Source organism: Pipistrellus kuhlii, unplaced genomic scaffold, assembly GCF_014108245.1.
Source record: "Pipistrellus kuhlii isolate mPipKuh1 unplaced genomic scaffold, mPipKuh1.p scaffold_m20_p_9, whole genome shotgun sequence".
Classification (NCBI taxonomy): domain Eukaryota; kingdom Metazoa; phylum Chordata; class Mammalia; order Chiroptera; family Vespertilionidae; genus Pipistrellus; species Pipistrellus kuhlii.
Window position 1 is genome coordinate 31,113,009 of NW_023425595.1, and position 23,651 is coordinate 31,136,659.

At 36.2% G+C, this 23,651-nt stretch overlaps 3 protein-coding genes across 3 annotated transcripts; all 3 read left to right on the forward strand.

Annotated features, from left to right (window-relative positions):
• Positions 1–1,724: 1,724 nt before the first annotated feature.
• On the forward strand, positions 1,725–2,675 carry LOC118713230 (olfactory receptor 51A4-like). The gene has a single exon (XM_036427636.1). The coding sequence runs from the start codon at positions 1,725–1,727 to the stop codon at positions 2,673–2,675; it is 951 nt and encodes a 316-aa protein (XP_036283529.1).
• A 6,746-nt stretch (positions 2,676–9,421) lies between these two features.
• On the forward strand, positions 9,422–10,393 carry LOC118713231 (olfactory receptor 51G2-like). The gene has a single exon (XM_036427637.1). It carries the CDS (start codon positions 9,422–9,424, stop codon positions 10,391–10,393), a length of 972 nt encoding a protein of 323 aa, XP_036283530.1.
• A 9,923-nt stretch (positions 10,394–20,316) lies between these two features.
• Positions 20,317–21,264, forward strand: LOC118713232 (olfactory receptor 51G2-like). The gene has a single exon (XM_036427638.1). The coding sequence runs from the start codon at positions 20,317–20,319 to the stop codon at positions 21,262–21,264; it is 948 nt and encodes a 315-aa protein (XP_036283531.1).
• The last annotated feature ends 2,387 nt before the right edge of the window (positions 21,265–23,651 follow it).

The window sequence follows — 23,651 nt, forward strand, 5'->3', positions numbered from 1 at the left end:
TAAATATATAATTCATTTGCTTAAGCAAAATTTATTATGTACCTTTCATATCCATACAGTTTTAGATTCTCATTACCGTGTGATATGTGAAGGTTAAAAAACCAATCTTACAAGCATTTAAATTCAAATTTGATAATTGAAACTCATTCAGGTAATAGTTGGAAGATGCTATCAAATCATATGTGGTAAATGACAGATGTAAGAAAAAAATCAGTATATTCTATAGGGATGTAATGGCTAGAGCAATTTTTCTAATATGAAATATTCATGGAAAATTATATAAGATGTTGGCTATAGACTGATTTTTAAAGCAACGAATTTAATTACTATCAGTTGAGATGAAGCATGATCATATTTGAGATTATGTCAGGAAATATGCAAATATTCTGGTGTGGAAATGATTAAGTCTTGTATAGTCGTATTAAGAAACCAACGTGGCTAGAATGGAGAGTGACTAGATAAATATTATTAGTTGAAACAAAAAACATTCTCATTGAAAAGGGCTAAGCAGCTGAAACCAGTTTGGCTCAGTGGATAGAGCGTCAGCCTGCAGACTGAAAGGTCCTGGGTTCGATACCGGTCAAGGGTATGTACCTTGGTTGTGGGCACATCCCCAGTAGGGGGTGTGCAAGAGGCAGCTGGTCAATGATTCTCTCTCATAGATGTTTCTAACTCTCTATCCCTTTCTCCTCCTCTTTGTAAAAAATCAATAAAATATATATTTTTAAAAGAAAAGAAAAGGTCTAAGCATAGAGGCACAAGGAGTATTAAAAAGTAGAGGCAATAAAATGAACTAAGTATATACTTAAGTTTTACATGGGTAGTTGCAGGGGTGTTGATGATAGCAATTATCTTTTTCATGCTTGTATTGACTGAATTAGGGACAAAAACAGAAGGGAAAGAGAAGTATAAGAGAAGAGAATGAATTCCAAGATATTCTGGAAGATAGTTAGAGCAAAGGGAGGAAAGCTGGTTATAGCAAAAGATATTTTGAATTATGTTTAAACAGTTATTTGTTAATATTTTATATTATTCTGACACCAACTAAGAAGTAATGACAATATCTACTTTGATTATTTTACTAATTTTTTGTATTTTGAAAAATCAATATATTAATTTAAAAGAACATATTAAACAACCTAGAAATTAATGGTATAAATGGTATCACATGAATTTTTTAATGCCTTGGGGGATCATGTGGGTTATTAAAATATCCTATGCTTTATTTCTGCATGTAAATAACAGGAAAATGCCCAGGTTTCCAGATTCCTGAATAATATTATGCATTATGTTTATGTAGATAAAGTGCAGAAACTTCTTTTAAAGATTCAGCTAAGGTGAGTAAATATAAAATTAGATGCAGAAATAATTAAATAGAGAAATAGAAAGCATTCTGAGAATATAGTTTTTCTAAGCTTTGAACAGAATATAGTTTTTCTAAGCTTTGAACAGATCATTGTCACTTGATCAATGATTCCAGTGTTATAAGCCAAAAGAACTCTAGTCACTAACATTTTTAAAGCATTTATCAATTGTCTTAATTCCAGGTAGTTATTCCAATAGGTTTGGAAACCTCTTAGGATCAATACTTGATATAAAGATGCCTAGGAGTAGTACTGGCCAGATGAGTTACATGGATTATGCCCTACTGAATTAAAATGTATGTTTTTCTTTCAATAGGAACATTTAGAAGCTGACCTGGGCTGATCTCAAGAAATACATTGATGGGGTTCAAAAACAATAGCTGGTTTCAGCCACCCAGTTTTCTTCTAAGAGGTATTCCTGGAATGGAGGCTGTACAAATATGGATCTCTATCCCACTGTGTGTCATGTATGCAATTGCCCTCCTAGGGAACTTCACCATCCTCTTTGTTATCAAAACCATCTCCAGTCTCCACGAGCCTCAGTACATCTTCCTGTCTATGCTGGCAGCCACAGATGTGGGTTTGTCTTTATCAACTCTACCTACTGTACTCAATGTCTTCCTCCTAAATCACAGAGAAATTGAGTTCCGCTCTTGCCTAGCACAGATGTTCTTCATCCATACCTTTTCCTCTATGGAGTCAGCCATTTTGCTGGTTATGGCTGATCGGTTTGTAGCTATCCGAAACCCACTACAGTACACTGTGGTCTTAACCCCTTCTCGGATTATAGGGATGGGGCTTGCAGCCATAGTCAGGGGTGTGGTTTTGATGGCACCCTTGCCAATACTACTCAACCGATTGTCATTCTGCAAAGATATTGTTCTATCTCATTGTTACTGCTTTCACCCTGATGTTATGAAGCTGTCCTGTAGCCCTATCAGAGTGAACATCATCTATGGGTTATTCCTTGTCCTGTGCTCCTTTGGAGTTGACTCCCTGTTCATTGTCATTTCTTACATCCTGATTTTGAAAACAGTGCTGGGTATTGTATCCAAAGACGGCCAGCTCAAGGCACTTAATACTTGTGTTTCCCACATTTCCACTGTCTGCATTTTTTATGTGCCACTTATTGTGCTGGCTCTAATTCATAGGTTTGGTACATTCACAACTCCTCTTCTCCATGTCACCATGGCCAATATCTTCCTCTTCTTGACCCCTGTCCTTAATCCCTTGGTTTATAGTCTAAAAACTAAACAGATAAGGTCTGCAGTTCAGAAGATATGTAAGAACAGGAGGAACTGGCTCAAATAATCAAGTATGGCTTTAACTAAAATGCTGCCCTGATTTTCTCTTTCCCTTTTATTTGTCATTTCCTCTCTGAGAAACATTTAACATTTAGCAGTATGGTTTATGGAGAGTTAAAGTACTATCCATCAAGAGGATAATGGTATTGTATTTTTTGTTATTGTCTTGAACCCAATTCATCATTCCTAGTATTTCATGAGGGATCTCACTGAAACAATTTTTATGTTTCTTTTCTATTTAAATATTTGAGTTTAAATAGCTAAGTGGTCACAATTAATTATGTGATAAAGGCTAAGTTAGTAACACGTTTTAGAAAGCTTTCAGTTTTATTATTCTTACCCTTCTCTCTAATCTCAACTCCAGCTACAGATTGCTACTTTTCAAACTAGATAAGTCAATATATTTATACACATATATGCCAGCCTTTACCTTACTCTAACTTTTTTTTTTACCAATTCCCTAATTTCAAAATTCAATACCAATCTTAAAAAAAATTTCTTCATTATGAATATTCTTGATATTTTAGTAGAATTGGTACTTCCCATTAGCCTTTAATATACTCCAGAAATGATTTTATTATAACACAGCAATGTTTTACTTAGTATATCTTTATGTCTATGTTTCCTAATTAAAAATTATTGTGATAGGCACTGTGTTACTTTCTTCTGAATCTCTGGTATATACTCTATTCAGTAAATCTAATTTCCTTCTTCAATAAACAAATGAATATTTATGGACATATAATAGATAATTGCATTTATTAGTTACAACTCTTGTTACCTGCTAACATAATTACTATTTAATGGCAATCAAAGACCATGTCTATTGTCTTTGCCATTGCATCTTTATTACCTAATGAAGTACCTGTAAGATTGTTTATAATAAATACATATTGCTGAATAAATGAATATATTAATAAATATATCAACTGAGAGATAACACTAATAATATGCTGTACTTGTGAAAGTGTTATTTTTGCACATTAATATGTAACTAAAGCAAGTGATGGAAATCTTTAAAATAGTTTATTCTAGAAAGAGAGAAATAAATTATTTAATTTTGATCTCAAGTTCCAAACATTAACTACATTACTAAAATTATCCTTTCTTTTTCTTATAATATTTTTATTGATTTCAGAGAGGAGGGGAGAGGAGAATGAGATAGAAACATCAATGATGAAATAAGATCCTTCAGTCCACAAACTGGCACTCTATTCACTGAGCCAAACTTTCTAGGGCTAAAATTATTCTATCTTAAATCAAGGGAAGTGTTTTATTAGTTTTATTTATTTTCTTTTATTTTTTCCCCATCACCATTTATTCCCCTATATCCTCTTTTATCTCCATCTACCTCCTCCTCCCCCATAATCACATTATTTTTCATGTCCATGAGCTGTTGTATTAGCTCCATTTTATTTATTTTTTAAGTATAGTTTTATTGATTTCAGAGAGGAAGGTAGAGGAAGAGAGAGCTAGAAACATCAATGATGAGAGAGAAACAATGATTGGCTGCCTCCTGCACACCCCCTACTGAGGATCAAGCCTGCAATCTGGGCATGTGCTCTTGACTGGAACCAAACCTAGGACTTTTCAGTCTGCAGGCCAAGCCTCTATCCACTGAACCAAACCAGGGTTTTAGCTTCACTTTACAAGAGAAGGAGACAGTTAAAGATATCAAATACTTGGTCAGTATTCCCCTAATCAAAAATGATTGGGTTCCAGATTAAGAATATTAGATTTTATGTGTAAGAATACATACATTCTGATAAATCTGACTTTCCCCCAACCTGATATGATATATATATATATATATATATATATATATATATATATATATATATATGCATAGGTGTCTTTGCATCTCATTTACTTAATTAATTATAAAATTTAACCTAATTTTATTTATTTTGTGACTACAAACCCTGAGGTCTACGAAGAAATTTGCCAAAATGTGTAGCTTTATAACAATATGAAAGGGCAGTTCAGTTGATCTTTGAACAATTCAGGGGTTGAAGACAATGACTACACATGTAGTTTGAAAATCCATTTATAACTTTTGACATAACCTCAAAACTTAACTACTAGTAGCATGCTGTTTACCAGAAGCCTTACCAGTAACATACACAGTTGACTGACACATATATTTTACTAGTAGCCCTGCACACAAATCCATGTGCCATTAACTCTCTGCCGCCTTCCTATAGCTCTCCCCACACCATCCGCCCCCCCTTATAGCTTGCTGGCCTGCCCCCTCCTGTGGCTCTCCACTGCCTGCTTTTAGTTCGCTACTCCAACCTCTTGCAGATCTGTAATCCAGTCATTATGGGTTCAGTTGTTGTGCCTCATGGCATAAGGGATTATTAGCATATTCCTCTTTAATTATATAGGATTTTATACTAGTATCCAGGTTCATGAAATTCATGCAACAGGAGGTGGGGGGTAAAAGGGTCCCTCAGTCCAGTCTGCACCCTCTCCAACTGGGGACATCCCTCTCACAATCTGGGACTGCTAGCTCCTAACTGCTTACCTGCTTGATCATCTCTAATTGCTTCTGCCTGCCTTATTGCCCCTAACCTCTCTGCCTTCCTGCCTGAACTCACTCCCAATGGCTTTCTACTGCCAGCCTGATCTCGCCCCCAACTGTCCTCCTCTGATTTAGGGTTCAATTTTGGGAGGCTAAAGTCAAACATTCAAATTATTTGAATACTAAAGATAGGATTATAGGTACTTGAAAAACAATATTATTTATAAATATAACCTTGCTATAATTACACTTTCTACTCTCCAGCTTTGTACTAAACTTAAAAAATATCAACTTGCATCCTTATGCAAATTTCAAGTCACAAGAAGGAGAAAAATGGACCTCAGATCTTTCCAGGCCTTGTAATTTTCATTATTTGACTTATTTAGTGGTTTCTTGAAAGGCCCCAATAACAAGGTAGGCTCAAGTTTCTACAGTACAAAAATATTTGTCTCAGATGGTTGGGGTGAAGAGTGGTATATGTTGAAAAACATTACAATCAAGTGTTTTGATTTGGCAACTGCTTTAGGTGAGAAATTTCTGTTGTTTATAAATTATCCAGTCAATGGTAGTCTGTTACAACAGCCTAAATGGATGAAGACATACACATGGCCAATAGGTATAGATGAGGGTGCTCACTAATCAAAGAAAATTCACAATCAGATATCACCTCATTCTTATTAGGATGTCTATTATCAAAGATAAGTGTTAGCAAGAAATTAAAGAAATCTGAACCTTTGTACACTGTTGGTGGGAATGTATATGTTTAAATGCTATGGGAAAAGTTATGGAGATTTCTCAAAAATATAACTGAAACTACCATATGTTTCAGCAATTACCACTTATGGATAAAAAATGGATAACATGGATAAAAAATGGATATATATATATATGGATACATCCAGCCTCTCATTTTTTATTTTTTTTTAAATATATTTTTATTGATTTTTTTACAAAGAGGAAGGAAGAGGGATAGAGAGCTAGAAACATCAATGAGAGAGGAACATCAACCAGCTGCCTCCTGCACACCCCCTATTGGGGATGTGCCTGCAACCAAGGTACATGCCCTTGACCAGAATTGAACCTGGGAACTTTCAGTCTGCAGAGCAACACTCTATCCACTGAGCCAAACCGGTTTCGGCTGGCCTCTCATTTTTTAAAATCATGTCTATTGCAACATTTATAATAGCCAAGACATTGAAACAACCCACATGTCCGTTGACAGTTAAACAGATAAAAAGCATATGGTGTATGCACACAATGAAATATTATTCAGCCTAAAGAAAAGAAGGAAATCACACGGATGAACCTGGTGAACATTTTATTAAATAAAATAGTCCAGTCATCAAAGAACAAATACTCTTATGATTCCACTTATGTGAGCTACCTAAAACAGTCAGACTCAAAGCAGAGAATAGAATGGTGGTCACCAGGGCCTAGGGAAAAGCAAAAATGGGCCATTGCCATACATTGATGTGTCTGTGTAAGGTAGTGATGTGCTTGGAGGATGAAGGATGATAGCAGGAAAGCAAATATAGTTTATCATTTCTGAATAGTGAAGTAATTTACACATATACTAAGTAGTGATTTATGTCTGAAACTTTGATAAATTGAAGTTATATTAAAATTTAATGAGCCTTTGATGAAATAAACTTTTTAGAATTTCCAACATATAAGAAAATATGAATGATACCAATGAAAATATGAATGATACCAATGAAAATATGAATGATTTCAGACATATATGAATAATTTTTAAAATTTATTTTGGACAGATTTGAATTTATGCCAACACTTATTGTGAAATTCTGTGTTGATTGGTTTGATTTGAATTCACCTGATCTAAAAAAGGCCCTAGAACTCAGACCATTTGGAGATCATTTCTAAGTAGTAAAAAGGATTAATGAGAACTCCCAATTCAAGCAGAGATGGAATCCCAGGAGACTCCTATTTTCAAGGGAAAGCTCCATGAATAATAATAAAACAACTCAAATCAGGTCACCGACGTTTTTGATCTTGGACATGGACAAGAAAGCTGCCTTTACATAATTTTAGCAACTATGCTGTCTTAAGATTCCAGGTGAGAATGAAAACAAGGTTTTACCTGAGTAGAATTTGAAATAGAACAAATTTTAGAGAGTTGGAATAAATTAGTGAGTAGGGAAACTGTAGCCTGTAATTCAAGTAATCATAAGGCCTACAGAATGTTTCTATTTTTGAAAGTAACGTTCTTTAAAAAACAAACAACAACAAAAAACAAAAAACACCTGATATGTTTGGACAATGACATTGAAGAACTTAGAAAAAGTGGGCTTAGAGTATTCCTGAATCAAATAAAAAGAGAACTATCCTTGTCTATGAGAACACTGGACATGAGATTTAGCTACATCTCTGAACAGGAACATTGATTGAGACTAGAAAAAAATATACTTTGAAAATGTCAGAGAACTCCTGGATGAGAAAAGGCACTAAAAAGAAATCTGGCAGCAGACACTTAACTCTAAGAGGCTCCATGATTAGAGGAGGCAGAATGTGCTCCCATGTAATAAAAATGAGTTTTCTACATACTCTTCCATCTGCCCTGTCCCAGCAAAATTCTAAATATATTTTTAAATGTGGTTATAATGTTGCTGGGACTAATTTTAACTTTATTTCTCATTCTTTTTGTATTAGAAAGCAGGTAGGGTATTAATTAATCACTTTGATCACATCTGAAAGTCTCACCCTAATGATCCAGATTGAGACATTGACAAATTAAACAGTATTCCAAGTGAAAGCCAAAAGCAGTGGGCAGGGTCCTAAGTTTCTCATCTTTAATAGAAGGGCAAGGAGAGTGTAAGGCTTGGGAAAAACGTCATTTAAATTATTATTGTTTTCTTTAATAATATTTCCTTATCAAGAATTGGACACAAGTGAAATTTTTATTAAATAGCCTAGGAAATACTTAGGCTATCACAGGTAGAGTCTGTCTGTCCCATTCAGACAATGAAGATTTTTAAGTGCAAATTTCCTAGGGCTCACACACATAATACAGCAATGATGTTAGTAGTGTGAATGGTGACAAATCAGGATGAATAGTTACACAAGAGTTTATTGTTAGTGGGGATGACTTCATAGGGATGTGAAGAGGGTGTATGGAATGCCTATGTAGATTTATTGTAAAACGTAAGTACCAATTAAATGGTAGAAAGTAATTAAAATGTACCCAAAATATGAAGCCAAAATTTTATTATTAAAGTAACAGAATTATGTCACATGTATATAACAAATGTATATAAACTGTTTTCTAAATTATTATTTTAACTTTCTATATCCATCTCTTTGCATAAAAAGCAGATCAATGCATACTATTAATCACTAGTCTATCATGTATCATTATTGACCAAAGCAGAGAAATTTCATAGAATTGTGTGCTACTGTGATGATAAGGCAAAATGTGAATCTATCTTATTTTATTGAGGATTTTAATACTCAGTTTAAAATACCACTATACTGCTGAAACCGGTTTTGCTCAGTGGATAGAATGTCGGTCTGCGGACTGAAAGGTCCCGGGTGCGATTCCGGTCAAGGGCATGTACCTTTGTTGCGGGCACATCCCCAGTAGGGTGTGTGCAAGAGGCAGCTGATCGATGGTTCTCTCTCATCTATATTTCTAACTCTCTATCCTTCTCTCTTCCTCTCTGTAAAAAATCAATAAAATATATTCTAAAAAAAAAGTTTAAAATAAATAAATAAATAAATAAATAAATAAACATACCACTATACTTTTGTATGACTTAGGTAATTGCAACCTGAAAATCCATTGATAGATGTATATATAAAGAAAATGTTACATATGCATAAAATAAAATATTCTTCAGCTTTAAAAGGGAAGAAAATCCTGTCATTTGCAACAACATGGATGAACCTGGAAGTCATTAGACTAGTTAAAATAAACCAGATGCAGAAGGACAAATACTACCTACCTAGTACAAGTGATATGATGAATCTAAAATAGTCTCATGAAAATAGATATAGTAGACTTTTTTTTTCCTTTCAATTAGCTAGCATATCTGGAGAATTTGACCAACAGGATAGGTATTTACAAATAAGATCAATATTAAAGTTTTCATGAGGTTAGGAATCATTTATTCTAAGATATAACACTAGGAGTGTAAAAACCAAAGTAATTTTTAACATTTGCTTTTGGAACAATGAATTTTCTTTTAGGAACGGCATGCTACCCTGTCATCATGCATTTCGAAAACAGTACAAACTCCATATTCTCCACCTTCCTGGTGACAGGCATACCTGGGCTGGAGGCTGTGTACATCTGGATCTCCATTCCCTTTTCTGTCATGTTCTTCATTACGTTGGTGGGCAACATGACCATCATTGCAATTATCTGGCGAGAACAGACCCTCCACGTGCCTATGTACCTCTTCTTGGCCATGCTGGCAGCCTCTGATCTGGGCCTGTCCCTCTTCACCTTCCCCACAATGCTGAGGATCTTCTGGCTGGATGCTCGCGAGATCACCTTCTCAGCTTGCTTTACCCAAATGTTTTTTATCCACACCTTCCAGGATTTTGAGTCAGCTGTCATACTGGCAATGGCTTTTGATCGCTATGTGGCCATTTCTTATCCACTACACTATTCTTCCACCCTTACCCATAGTGTAATTGCCAAGATAGGTCTGGCCATTGCTGTGCGAACCTTCACTATCCAGGTACCTCTTCCTATCCTCTTGAGAAGGCTGTGTTTTTGTCGCTCCAATGTACTTTCTCACTCGTACTGTCTGCATCCTGATATCCTAAGGCTCTCCTGCTCCAACACAAGAATAAATAGCATATTTGGACTCTTTGTGCTGCTATCCACTATGGGGCTTGATTTTCTCCTCATTCTTTTTTCATACATTCTGATCCTAAAAACAGTACTAAGCATTGCATCCCACGGTGGCCGCCTCAAGGCTCTCAACACCTGTATTTCTCACCTCTGTGCTGTGATCCTCTTCTTCACACCCATGATCTGCCTGTCTATACTGCACCGCTTCGGCCCAAAACTTCCCTCACACATTTACGTGACCCTGGCCAACATGCACTTTCTCATTCCTCCTGTGATGAACCCCATTGTGTATGTGGTGAAAACCAAGCCAATACAAGATAAAATCCTGAAACTCTTTATCAAAAAAGAATCAGGAAAATCCAAAATCACATTTGTAAAATGAGTGACCACTATCCTAAGAATGCTTCATGAAATGAAGAACTTGCTACTATTCCAAATGCCCAAAGAGATTCTGTTTGACCACTGACGATTCTTAATAATATGGGATGTAAGGCTGGAAACTATTTCTTTTCTATGATTTGAATTAATATATATTGAATAGTAAAAATTATTCGGTAAAATAAAAATTTGAAATAATGAACTAGCTTCATTATTTCTTAGTCCAATGGTTTATATATTATGGTCAGAGAAGTTTGTGATCTTATAGTTCAATTTTCACAGAGTAAGTAAATTATTATTTGTTATCATCTGTGTATGTATCGCCCTTGATAGACTGATATTTATTTAGTGAATACCTACGATATTTTTTACTTTTTTGAGGTACTGGAGATAACTTAATTAAACGAAGTTCTCGCCTTCACAGTGGTTTGTTTTCTTGATATTATTGTCAAAGTAAGGAACAACAGATAAAATAAATAAATAAATAAATAAATAAATAAATAAATAAATAATATCTAATACAGAAAAGAACTATAAAGTCATGAAACAAAGTCAACAATCTCTACCTAAATCTGTACCGACATTGTCCTGGCCAAGTGCTCAGTTGATTGGAGCTTCATTCAATACACTGAAATGTTTCGGGTTTGATTCCTGGTCAAAGCACATACCCAGTTTTGGGGTTTGAGTCCCAGGAAGGGGTGTATGGGAGGCAATCAATCAATATTTATCTCTCTCTCTCTCTCTCTCTCTCTCTCTCTCTCTCTCTCTCTCTCTCTCTCTCTTACACACACACACACACACACACAATTAATTAATAAACATATCCTTGGGTGAAGAATAAAAATAAAATTGTACCAACATTTCTATTGCCAGACTCTAAATCTCTAGCATAATGTTCTTTCACACATGCTCACACCTTGACTTCAGAGCCTCTGGACTTTGGCCTTGAGATCACTAATTCTGGTCCTTGAAACATTCACCTTGTCTAACTCTATGACAACATTGTTAATTCATTGTCTTTCATAGTCTCTATGGACCACACATACTCGAGAAAATGCTCCATCAATACTCATTCTTTCTTGTTGTTGTTTTTGTTTTGTTTTGGGGGGTTGTTTTTACTTTTTAACTCTAAACTTCTTTTGGAATCAATTTAAATAATTTTCTATTTTCTACTCTTACATCTGTACTTTTTAGTTCTAAGTAAGAAAACAATAGATTTTTAAATTGTGATAACTACATAATAATGGTCTTTATTGCTTTGATCTTTCAGTGATTGAATGTATATTTTTAAAACACTTGGTGTTTCCATAATCCACAGCTGCAATTTCACATGTTCATAACTATTTCCCAGTTACTTATACTTCTCAGCATGCAGTCTCTTCACTTTTACATACATAAAGGAATTTATTTCTATATATGCCATAAAATTCTCCCTTCTAATAAAAAAGGAATTATTACCTCCTTTATTCAAAGAAGATAAGTTTCTTTTCATGTAATCAGAGATGTTCAATTTGCCCTGCATCCTTTCTGTTTCTCTTTTTTTATATATATTATCATTATTAGAAAATATTTCAAGCATTACCTTTTGTGACAGCATGGATGAACCTGGAAAGTATTATGCTAAGTGAAATAAGTCAGTCAGAGAAGACATGTATCACATTACTTCACTTATATGTGAGATTTAATGAACAAAATAGACTGATGGACAAAGTGGAGACAGACTCATGGATACAGAGAACAGATTGATAGTTGTCAGAGGGGCAGGGTTCAGGGCTGGGTGAGATAGGTGAAGGGATTAAGCAAAGGGGGAAAAAAAAAAAAAAAAAAAAAAAAAAAAAAAAAAAAAAAAAAGAAAGATTAATGGACACAAAATACAGTTTGGTCCACAGACTTCATTTGGTGATTGCCAGAGTGAAGGGGAATTGAGGGGGTAGGAGAAGGTAAAGAGAGGATAAATGGTGACGAAAGAAGACTAGACTTGGGTAGCAAATGCACAATACCATATACAGATGGTACATGGTAGAATTGTAAAAAAGCAAAATAAAAATAAAAGTAAACAAATAATATTTTAGGCATCCCAAAGATGCAGAAAATAATACAACAAACATGCATATATTTTTCTCTTAATTCTATTTAATTATAAAATATTTTTCCACAATTGCATTAGTTTATTACATACTACAAATTATATCTAATAAAGGCAAAGACTTTTTGTATCTCTCTGAGTCACAAACTTCAAACTCAATCCCAAAGCCACACACACATTAGAGTTTTGTGTTTATCTTTTCCTTCCTTGTTTTCTATTTAATGATATAATAAGCATAAAAAAGGTGTGGCAAAAGTAGATTTACAGTTGTGAGTACAAAAAACACAGAGTTTATTCTTGAATTGTTATTTATTAATTACTACAGGCCTGGTACGCAAAATTCATGCGCTGGGGGGAGGGAATCCCTCAGCCCGGCCTGCACCCTCTCATACTCCAGGAGCCCTCAGGGGATGTCCAACTGCCACAGAGCCCTGTGGGAGTGCACTGACCACCAGGAGGAAGCTCCTGCTTTGAGTGTCTGCCCTCTGGTGGTCAGTGTGTATCATAGCAACTGGTCATTCTGACATCAGACAGAAACCGGCTCTCTGACATCCCCTGAGGGGTCCCAGATTGCAAGAGAGTGCAGGCCAGGCCGAAGGATCCCACTGGTGTATGATCGGTGTGGGAGGGATGCAGGAAGTTGGCCAGCCAGGGAGGGACAATAGGAGGGCTCCAAGGCATGTCCAGCTGTCTCACTCAGCCCCAACCATCCAGACCCCAGCAGCAAGCTAACCTACCATTTGGAGCATCTGCCCCTGGTGGTCAGTGCATATCATAGTGACTGATTGACCAGTTGACTATCCCCTGGTGTTCATTGTGTGTCATAGCAAGCAGTTGAGTGGCCTTAGCATATCATTAGCATATTATGCTTTGATTGGTTGAATGGCAGACTGGACATTTAGCATTTCAGGCTTTTATTAAATAGGATTGCATTACTTTCCATAAAAATAACTATAAACCTACTTTTGCCCCACCCTGTATATGCTATATAGCTGCATAGAATTGTTTGTGAGCTATATTCTGCTCTTTCAACAAATTATTTTTCTCTCTCTTCTTAAAGCTTTATTTCTTCCTTTTGGAGGCTTGATATTGGCCCATCAATTATCTGCACATCTTAATCTGAGAATATATCACCTTACTTGGCAATAGGAACCTTGTAAGAGTGATTAAGTTAAGGGGATCTTAGCATTGGAAGATTATCCTGAATTTTCTGAGTGTGCCTGATGTAGTCACAAACTCCTTAGAAGGGAAAGGCAGGAAGTCAGAAAGGAGCGGAGATAGGATATTGATGGCGTTGAAGCTACAGAAATACAGCCAGGAACCAAGCTGGAAAAGGCAAATCAATAGATTTTTCCCCCGTAGCCTCCAGAAACAACCTCTCAAGAGACACCTGCATATTAGCCTCGTATGACTCATTTTGGACATTTAATCTCTGGAACTGTAAAATAACATTATTGTGTTATTTTAAGTCACTGAGTTTGTTGTAATCTGTTTCAGCAACTGTAGAAAATTAATACACCTCCCTTACTAAACATAATTCATTATACTTCCTTAGCTAAAAATAAATTTATCCAGCCATTCCTTCTCCACCAGCTGCTTTAAAACAGCTTAAAAAACATTTAAGACTCTCTGTTCATAAAATGAACTCTTACTAACCACATGGCTGTCAGTGGGTACTTAATTTATTTTTCTTCTTTATTTCTACTTGGAAAAAGTAATGAACATTCATTATCTTCCTCTTGCCAAATCTTTTAAAAATTTATTGTGGTGAAATACAAAGCACATACAGAAAACTGCAAGGAAATAAATGTGCAATTTAACACATTTTTTTTAAATGGACACCCATGTAAATATCACCTAAGTAAAGAAATAAAATGATTGATGCCCAAATTTTTTCTGCAGTCTCACCTGAACATGACCTTACTATCACCACTATGTTAAACCAGTATTCTGATTTTTACAGTGTTTATTTCATTGTTTTCCTTTACATTGTGACTATTTATACATCCCCAAACAGAAGTTTACTTGTAATCAAACTAAACTAAACACTGTTTCCTCTTCAACTCCATTGTAATCTAATTGTGCCTCTACTATTCCATTGAAATTGCTTGGGCAAAGGTCACTCTAATTAACTCTAAATTACCAAATCCTGTTATTTCAGATTCTGTCTCCTCAACACTGATGTTTCATCTACAATGAAACAGTTGATTGATCTCTTGTCATTGAATATTCGTACTTTGTAGGTTTCTCTTGCACCTCTGTATTTTCCGATCTCTTCAGCTAATTTTATTCATTGCATTTTCTAGCTTTACTTCTGATGCCAACCTGCTGGATATAAATGTTGCCCTCCTCAATCTCAAGTTGAATGTCCTGAACTCCTGTCAGGTTCATACTGAGAAGGAAACCCCTATTTGTAACAAACTGCTGTTTGGAATTTTCTGCTGTTTTTCTTAGATAAAATGTTGCTGTCTAGTCTGCTTTAGCCTGTTTAAAGAATGATGAAGATAAACTTAGCTATATGACCTTGTAGGCCGGAGACTAGATATGCCATAATCTCAATGCCATGCCAGGTGCACTTTTTAATTAGATAGAACTGTGTTGTTTTCAAGGCCAGCATCGAGATAACCACTAAATGCACATAGGGCTGGCTCTTTAATAAAAAGGGAAGTACTGTTTGTAGCCTTGCTTAGAATTTGAATTCATTTTCTCTAAGCCCATCACACGATGAATAAAGTGAGTTTCTCCAAACTCTCCTCCTGCATTGTTTGATTGTTCGGGAACTCTGTAACAATACTTCCCTCTGGATAATTCCCTTTGTATGCTATATGGAAACCTTAAACTCAACTCATCCAAAATAGAACTTGGAATAGAATAGCAGGAGTCTCCTGCTCCATTCTCAACTGCTGCTTCCTCCTGCTGTGATGTGTGTATTCTCCATTTATGAGAATGGCATCTCCATTCATGTCCTCATTCCAGCCAAAAATATGAACTATGTCAGGAATGTCCTTACTTCCCTTTAAATCATAATATCTAATCATTTACCAATAAGGTAGATTTTACTTTATTAGTATTTTCCCAACAGCTCCCACTTTTATATTTCCACTGCTCCTGACTCATCTTAGAACGTAATAATTAAATAAATTACTTTGGCATTCTGCCAGTTGTCTTCCCTGCCTTCATTCTCACACAACTCCAAACAGAACTGAAACTAGCTTTCAGAATCTAACATAATTATGTTGCACAAACTTGTTTATGCCTTCTCATTGGTTCTCTTTATTTTTGGGTTAATCTTTGCTCACAACTACCACAATTATTTTTTTTATAATTTTCTGGCGCATTTTTTTTTAATTTCTGATTATAGGCTCCATGCTCTGAAGTGAGTAACACGTCCTATTTAATACTTGTTGCTCCTCTAGCAAGTTATCTCAGTCATTCCAGATGTACTTTCTTCCTTAATTATTTTCCTTGTTACTTTAGGGCCCATATATAGTGCCCACTTTATTTTGAACTGATAATTCCACACTCTCTTGTTATTTTCTGACACGTAGGATTAGGATTCTTTTTGGGCCACATTAGAAGCTAGCCGTATTTCACATATGCTGAATGAAAACATTTCTAACTCATGTCCATTGAGGTCATGCATACTTCTGAAAATGCAGTAAAGTTCCTACCAGAAAAAAAAGTTACTGCGGCATATATCTTTTACTCTGGTTTTGCTTATTTCTGTAGCCAACGTTGATGGACCAAACCATGAGAACTAATCTTCCAGAATATTCACACATTTACTGAGCAATAATGTTACTATCTGTGCCCAAAGCAGCAGGTCTACTTGAATCAGGTGGGTGGCACGTGTACGATAAACATGGAGTTTATCCTATATACTTGTTGCTTGATCTGAGGTCTACACATACTTTATAAGATGACAGATATAAGCCTATGTGACCAGCTCATTCTGGATTCCAAAACTCAACAGGCTTCCCTACATCAACATCTCTCATGTGTCTCTGAGGTCTGCAGCTGCAGAGACCCTTGCAGAGAAGAAATGTTGGGAAGCCTGTATGTGACCTCTCTTGCCTTTACCTACATATAATTTTTTCCTGCTGTACTTTCACGGTGTCCTTTGCTACATCAAGTCTCAGCCATGAGGATAATTTTACGTTGAGTTGTGTGAGTGCTTCAAGTGAATCACTAGCAATCAGTCGTGTACCTGAGATGGCTCCTCTACCTTATTACTAACTTGGTTCCTACCTCCATTTTCAAGGCCATTCCCACCCAGCTCCACACATATTGCAACCAGTAGTTGTATCCTATATCACTCCTCAGCTTATAAACAAAACCCAGACCCATTTTATATGCTCCTGGTGAATCATTTTAATCTCCTCCACCACTTGTAATTATTCCCCCAGTGAATATGAAGAACTCACTTCGAAGAGAGAGGAAGAGAAGAGAAAACAGCAGTAAAAGTAAGCTCTGTGTTATTGTAACAAAAATCAATTAGTGCAAAATGAATTTACCTTGGAGGAAATCTATTAACATTATCACTCATGGAAATAGTGCTGTAGATTCTGTTCTCACCCCCCCAAAAAAATATATTTATAACTTAAGGGAATAGGCTGGATTTAGAGGTGGGATTTTGGAGGATATAAAGGATTGTATGTCCTGGAAATACAAATATGATGAAAGATGTTCCTGAAACCAAAATAGCTATGATCTATTTGATGATTTCCATCTCTAAGCAGCTAAAAATGTCTTAGGCTGGGAAGAGAAGAAAGGAAGCCTGAAGCACAACAGGCTGCATGTTTTAAGAGCTTAGAGTATACTAGTGTATCATTTGCAGATCTGGCAAAGACCTACAAGGATTAGCAATAGATGGAATAGATTTAATGCTTCTTTGAAAGATCATACCACGGGGACTGGATGTGAGCCTCTAGGGAGAGCCAGAACTAATGTTTTATAAACCTGCTCTCTTAGCACTACACTCAAGCCAGGGAGCCTCACGAGGCCTCAACTGCCCCACAATCCACAGAAATTGAATCTCTGACCTGGGGTCTGGTGAGTGATAGAAACATCTCGGGCTATAGTAGGTCAAATCATGTTGCATGTGTACTTGGGATGAAATTGAGAGAAGTCATGGGCTATCCTAGACATAGTTTACAACTTTGTATGAGGATCTCTCAAGCAGGAAGGGCATTTGTTAGAGGTACATAGCATGTCTAATATATTCTATAGTTTTGGGAAACAAGCCCTGGACTCTCTTTCCTCACTTAATAGTCACTCAATTCTTGCTCTTAGAATTTGAGGTCCACTATGAGTCAAACTACATTTATGTATGACACATATTAGATAATATTTCTCAGAAATTTTAAAAAAGATTTCTGAGACATGAAATTTTGCATTCTTTTCAGGGATATTGCAGAATCAGTTTAGCAAGGTTTGGTCAAGATGACCTTGAAAAATATGAGTGCTTGTCAATGATTTTTTTCTGAAAAAGCTCCAATAAAGAAGTTAGCCTTTTGTTTAAGAGTCTAAGAGCAACAGCTCCTCTTTTCTGACATTCTTAGAAGGTTGAGTTAAAACAAAAACCCTTCCAAGTAGCCCAACAGAAGATTCCCATTTGTGAATGGATGACCAGCTTGTTACATATCAACTTAGGCATGTTTTCTGAATATAAAACTATCTTCTTTCCTATATGTGTCATGCTTCAGGAATGGATTTGCTATTTTATTTATATCAGCTTGTTAAATATTTGCCCAGGGAGATATTAATTCTGAATCTCATGTGTTTTATTTTTATCAATAATGATAAGATTTTGACATGTATAAGAATTTCAGACCATTATATTTAATGGGATAATGCTTTCCTTTCTTTTGAAACCACATTGTGATTAACAGCCTATAAGGAAAACCTGTCAGAGGCAGGTTGATGGATATAAAGTCCAGTCATTGCCTATCTCTCCCTCGGTAACCAAAATTCTGAGGGAGATTTATTAGAACAACATAGATGGCTCCTAGAGCTCATCCACCCTCACCTCTCCACAGGTAAACTCACACATGTTATTCTTCCATGACTTCCCAATAATTGCTAATGATAATTTTATTGTTATTTATCATGCTTGTTTTGATTCTGACACCACTGGTTATCCTTCACAGAATTTCTCCTCTGGGCTTTCCTTATACTAACGGTTAACATATGAAATAGGGATAGCAGGTATTTTTCATGACTTTATAAAGCAGTGTTTTAATTAGTTCATAAGAGAGGATCAGAATATAATGAAGACTGTTCTACTGGTAACAGCTGCCACATAAATGACTGCCCAAGAAGATGTTGAAGTCTTCATTGTTAAGAAAGTTTTCCTAAGATGTTAAGGGAGAAAATCATCATTCATTTGGACTTTAGTTATGTGACCAAAGTTTCTTCTGAACTCTATGTACTAAATTTCACACTTTAAACCCTTCTTTAATAATTGTTCTTTAAGGTACCCAGGATGATTATGGAAAAGGGTAAGTCATACAAGGCAGAGTGTGGTTTTACAGGTGAGATCTTGTATGTGTACCATGGTCAATGTCCTCATGAACTAGTTTATGGATATGTCTATGGTGACCAGGCAATTCCAAAGCTTCAAAGTCAGAAACTCTATATTTACTCATTACCTGACTTACACTGGGTGCATAGCAGGAGCTCAGTAAATGTTTGATGCCATCAAAAATATTATCTAGTCTTCATCTAAAAATGAAAACATTTTTAGAGAGCATCCTGTAACAAAGATTGAGAAGGAGTTCAAATATGGTAAACATTCACGTCAAGCCCAAACCACTCCTGGTGTCTTCTTGTCACAGATATTATTATATATATTCTGAATCTCTTTCCAAACAAAACATATATCTGGTAATATCAAAAGTTCATAGTCAGTATTAACATTCTTATACTTTATTTTCTAATTCCCAAGCAAACATTAAACACAATTATCCTTATGTAGGTTCCTTTAGAACAGTGGTTCTCAACCTTTCTAATGCCGCGATCCTTTAATATAGTTCTCATGTTGTGGTAACCCCGAACCATAAAATTATTTTCATTGCTACTTCATAACTGTAATTTTGCTACTGTTATGAATCGTAATGTTTCTCAATGTTTGAAATGTGTTTCTCAAGGTTTGAAAAATGCAAAGTGTAACTGTGTTGAGAGCACAAGGGTGTGTGTGTGCTTAAGCTGGATTCCTTTTAGTACCAGAATGCGAAGTTCTAAAGCAGTGATTCTCAACCTTTCTAATGCCACAAGTTGAGAACTGCTGCTGTAGAGCCTAAGACCATCGGAAAACACAGATATTGACATTATGATTCATTAACCATAGCAAAATTACAGTTATGAAGTAGCAACAAAATTAATTTTATGGTTGGAGGTCACCACAACATGAGGAACTGTATTAAAGGGTCACGGCATTAGAAAGGTTGAGAATCACTGCTTTAGAACTTTGCATTCTGGTACTAAAAGGAATCCAGCTTAAGCACACACACCCTTGTGCTCTCAACACAGTTCCACTTTGCATTTTTTCAAACCTTGGGAAACACATTCAAATGAGGAAGAAGTTTTCTTTCTCTAAATGACCCAGGTATGCTTCTGAAAACTAAGGCAAACCACCAGAAGAGAGATAGAAAGCACCCTTTTCTATTGTAAATGCCTGAATGAATGGGATTCATGCTCCGAGACAAGGAGAAGAATAGTGGCAATAGTCCTCTGGCAGCACAAACTATGGGTGCCAATGTGATGAGATGGTAGGAGAATGCTGTGAAAGAATCACTTTTTGCTTTCTCAATGCTCGTTCCAGGCAAGTCCTTCCCAGAGTTATGGAAATTCCTAGCAATAATAATGCCAGCAGCTTCTACTTCCTACTGATGGATCTCCCAGGCCTGGAGAGTGCTCACTGCTGGACAGCTATTCCTATCTGCCTTATCTATGGTCTCTCCTTGCTGGGCAACATCATCATAATGTACATTGTCAAGTCTGTGCCCAGCCTTCACACACCCATGTACCTCTTCCTTTCCATGCTTTCAGTGGCTGACTTGGGCCTCTCAGCTTCTACACTGCCTTCAATGGCAGCGGTGTTTCTCCTAGGCCAGAGGAAGGTGGGAGCTGCAACCTGCTTTGTGCAACTCTTCTTCATTCACACTTTCTCAGTCATTGAGTCAGCTGTGCTGCTGGCCATGGCTTTTGATCGCTGTGTGGCTATCCGACAGCCCTTACGCTATGCCACCATTCTCACAACCCAGCGCATTGGGGCCATTGGGCTGGCCATTGTGACCCGCAGTGCTGCCCTTCACCTGCCCCTGCCTGTACTCCTTGGAAGACTTCAGTTCCAGCCTGTGAATGCTCTGTCTCATTCTTACTGTGTTCACCCTGATGTTGTAAGGCTGGCCAGGTCCAGCACTCTTGTGAACAGTGGCTTTGGTCTCTTCGTCATGCTTTCCACATTGGGGACAGATGTTGTACTCATTCTCCTCTCCTACGTGCTGATCTTGAAGACAGTATTAAGCATTGCTTCCAATGCTGGGCGACTCAAAGCCTTCAACACCTGCATTTCCCATATCTGTGCTGTACTTCTCTTTTATACCCCACTAGTCAGCCTGTCCATGATCCATCGCTTTGGGAAAAAGAAACTACCAGCTCAGGTATACATGCTTCTCTCCTATCTGCACTTTCTTATACCTCCAATGCTCAACCCAATTGTCTACAGTATAAAAACCAAAGAGATTCGGGTACGCATTCTGAAGCTGCTCCACCTGAAGAAGTTTTGAGCCCAAAGGAAAAAAAATATTGGTTCTGATAGTCAACCTGCTAATTAAGACAAACCTCATAAGAGGTAGAATGTACCTCTCCTCTGATCAATTATTCAAAAACTAATGACTAAATATATTATGGTGCTTCCCCAGCCATTAGAGCAGTACCTGTCAGAAGGGGAAAGTGTTTCTTATTCTGCAAATGTCACTGTCAGCCTGAGAGGCCTCTGGTTAGGGGAAACTAACAGCCTCTGGAGAGAGTATCAGTTAAATGTAAAAGTAAACAGATTAGAAGAGTAGGGTTTAATGACATTAAAGATCTTTTTCAACTGAAAACCTAGAATCAAAAGGGCCTTACTTGATTGTACTTTCTGAAATGTTTGCAAGTATGTGAAATCAAAATACATTTTTCTTCTGACTTGCATATCAACTATACCTAGCCCTTTGAATAAAAGGGAAAGCCCTGCTCCTCACTTTCTAATACATAAATGAGATACTATGGGCCCTCAAAAACTACATCAAAATGCTGTAGTTCTTGAATGGTAGATTTCATATATAAGTCAATTTTCTCTCCATACTTTTTAAAAATATCAATATATATTTTTTATTGATGTCAGAGAGGAGGAGAGAGATAGAAACATCGGTGATGAGAGAATCATTGATTGGCTGCCTCCTGCACGCCCTGCTACTGGGGATTGAGCCTGAAATGCAGGCATGTGCCCTTGACTGGAATCAAACCTGGGACCCTTCAGTACACAGGCCAACACTCTATCCACTGAGCCAAAACAGCTAAGGCTCCCTCCATACTTTAGATAATAATTTTTAAAGTCCATTTTTATGAGAACAGACTAGGTTTTCAAAAACTAATAAAGGTAGAGAAATTGATTTGCTCACTTTGTCATGGTCTTCCTTTCTGGATTAAAGCTTCAGCTAACTTTGATAGAATTGCTTTATTAAAGACATAACCAGTAATAGGTTAAGCAAGTATTTCACTTAAGTGCTAATATTTTGTATCAGATTGTATTATAAAGTTATTTACAATCTTGTGAAGGGAAGGCAAAAAAAACATATTATCAACATTTTATTTCTGCCCTAGATAGTCACTCATTTGGATTATATTTATTTACCTCTGCTGGGCCACCTCCTATTTAAAACAAAATAGACCATTGCTTCCTTATTAGGAAAACTTTAAATAATTCAGTGAAATAGGCTTTAAGCATATGTTTCCAGGTGCTTCCATGGCTGACAGTACAGCAGAGGGAAGACACTAAGAATTCAAGTTTACTTAATCAAGTGAGATTTCAAGAGATACTTCTTTTTTTTAATATATTTTATTGATTTTTTACAGAGAGGAAGGGAGGGGTATAGAGAGTTAGAAACATCGATGAGAGAGAAATATTGATCAGCTGCTTCCTGCACACCCCCCTTTGAGGATGTGCCTGAAACCAAGGTACGTGCCCCTGACCAGAATTAAATCTGGGACCTTTGAGTGCACAGCCCAACATTCTATCCACCGAGCCAAACCAGTTTCGGCTAGAGGTACTTCTTTAAAGTGATGAGTTTTAAGTGAATGCCAGAAAAATGAATTATCTAATTATTATCTGTTTTTCAATGTCTGGCCTATTTTATATATATGTTTTAGGTCCATTATAGCTGGGGCCTCCCTATTTTCTTGCATTCATACTCAGGGGTGTAACAAATAAGTGCACCCACAACAAACAGGGTTTGGTTTTGTTTTCCATTTATATTGTGAAACAAAATAATTTTATAAAAAATTATTTTTGTAGGACATGAGTTGCCTGCCTTGGTTTTCAATGCTGTGGCTAAAATTGTGATTTCTATTGAACTACAGAGCTACATCCTCAAAGTTGAAAGTCTTTCATTTCATTGAACTTTTATTATTTCTGTTCAACAATAAAAAAGGTGTTTTGCTGCATTTATATGAACATGATAATAACAATAAAATTTATTAAATATATAATGTGTGGTTTTTCAGGAATGATATATTTATATATATTATATTAAATAGCATCGACTCAGGTCTTTCATAATAATAAAATAATAATAACTAGTTTAATATTGACAAGCTGTTGTAAGGTTTTTAATGGATTACCCCATTTAATCCTCACAATAATGTGCATTAGTTTCTTCATGGTGCCCATTTCACTGATGGGGAAACTGAGCCAATGAGAAGTTAAATAGCAGACATTCAGAGCTATTAAGTGATGGAGCTGAGATTCAAACCCACACATTTTCACTTCAGGGTCATTTATTGTTAAACATATATCTATAATCTCCGAATTATATATTACAGATATTAAAAATGAGGCTTAAAGAGCTTGTGCAACTTATATAATTACCAGTGGAGACCATCTTAAACTCATGTCTTTGCACTCACAAACAGC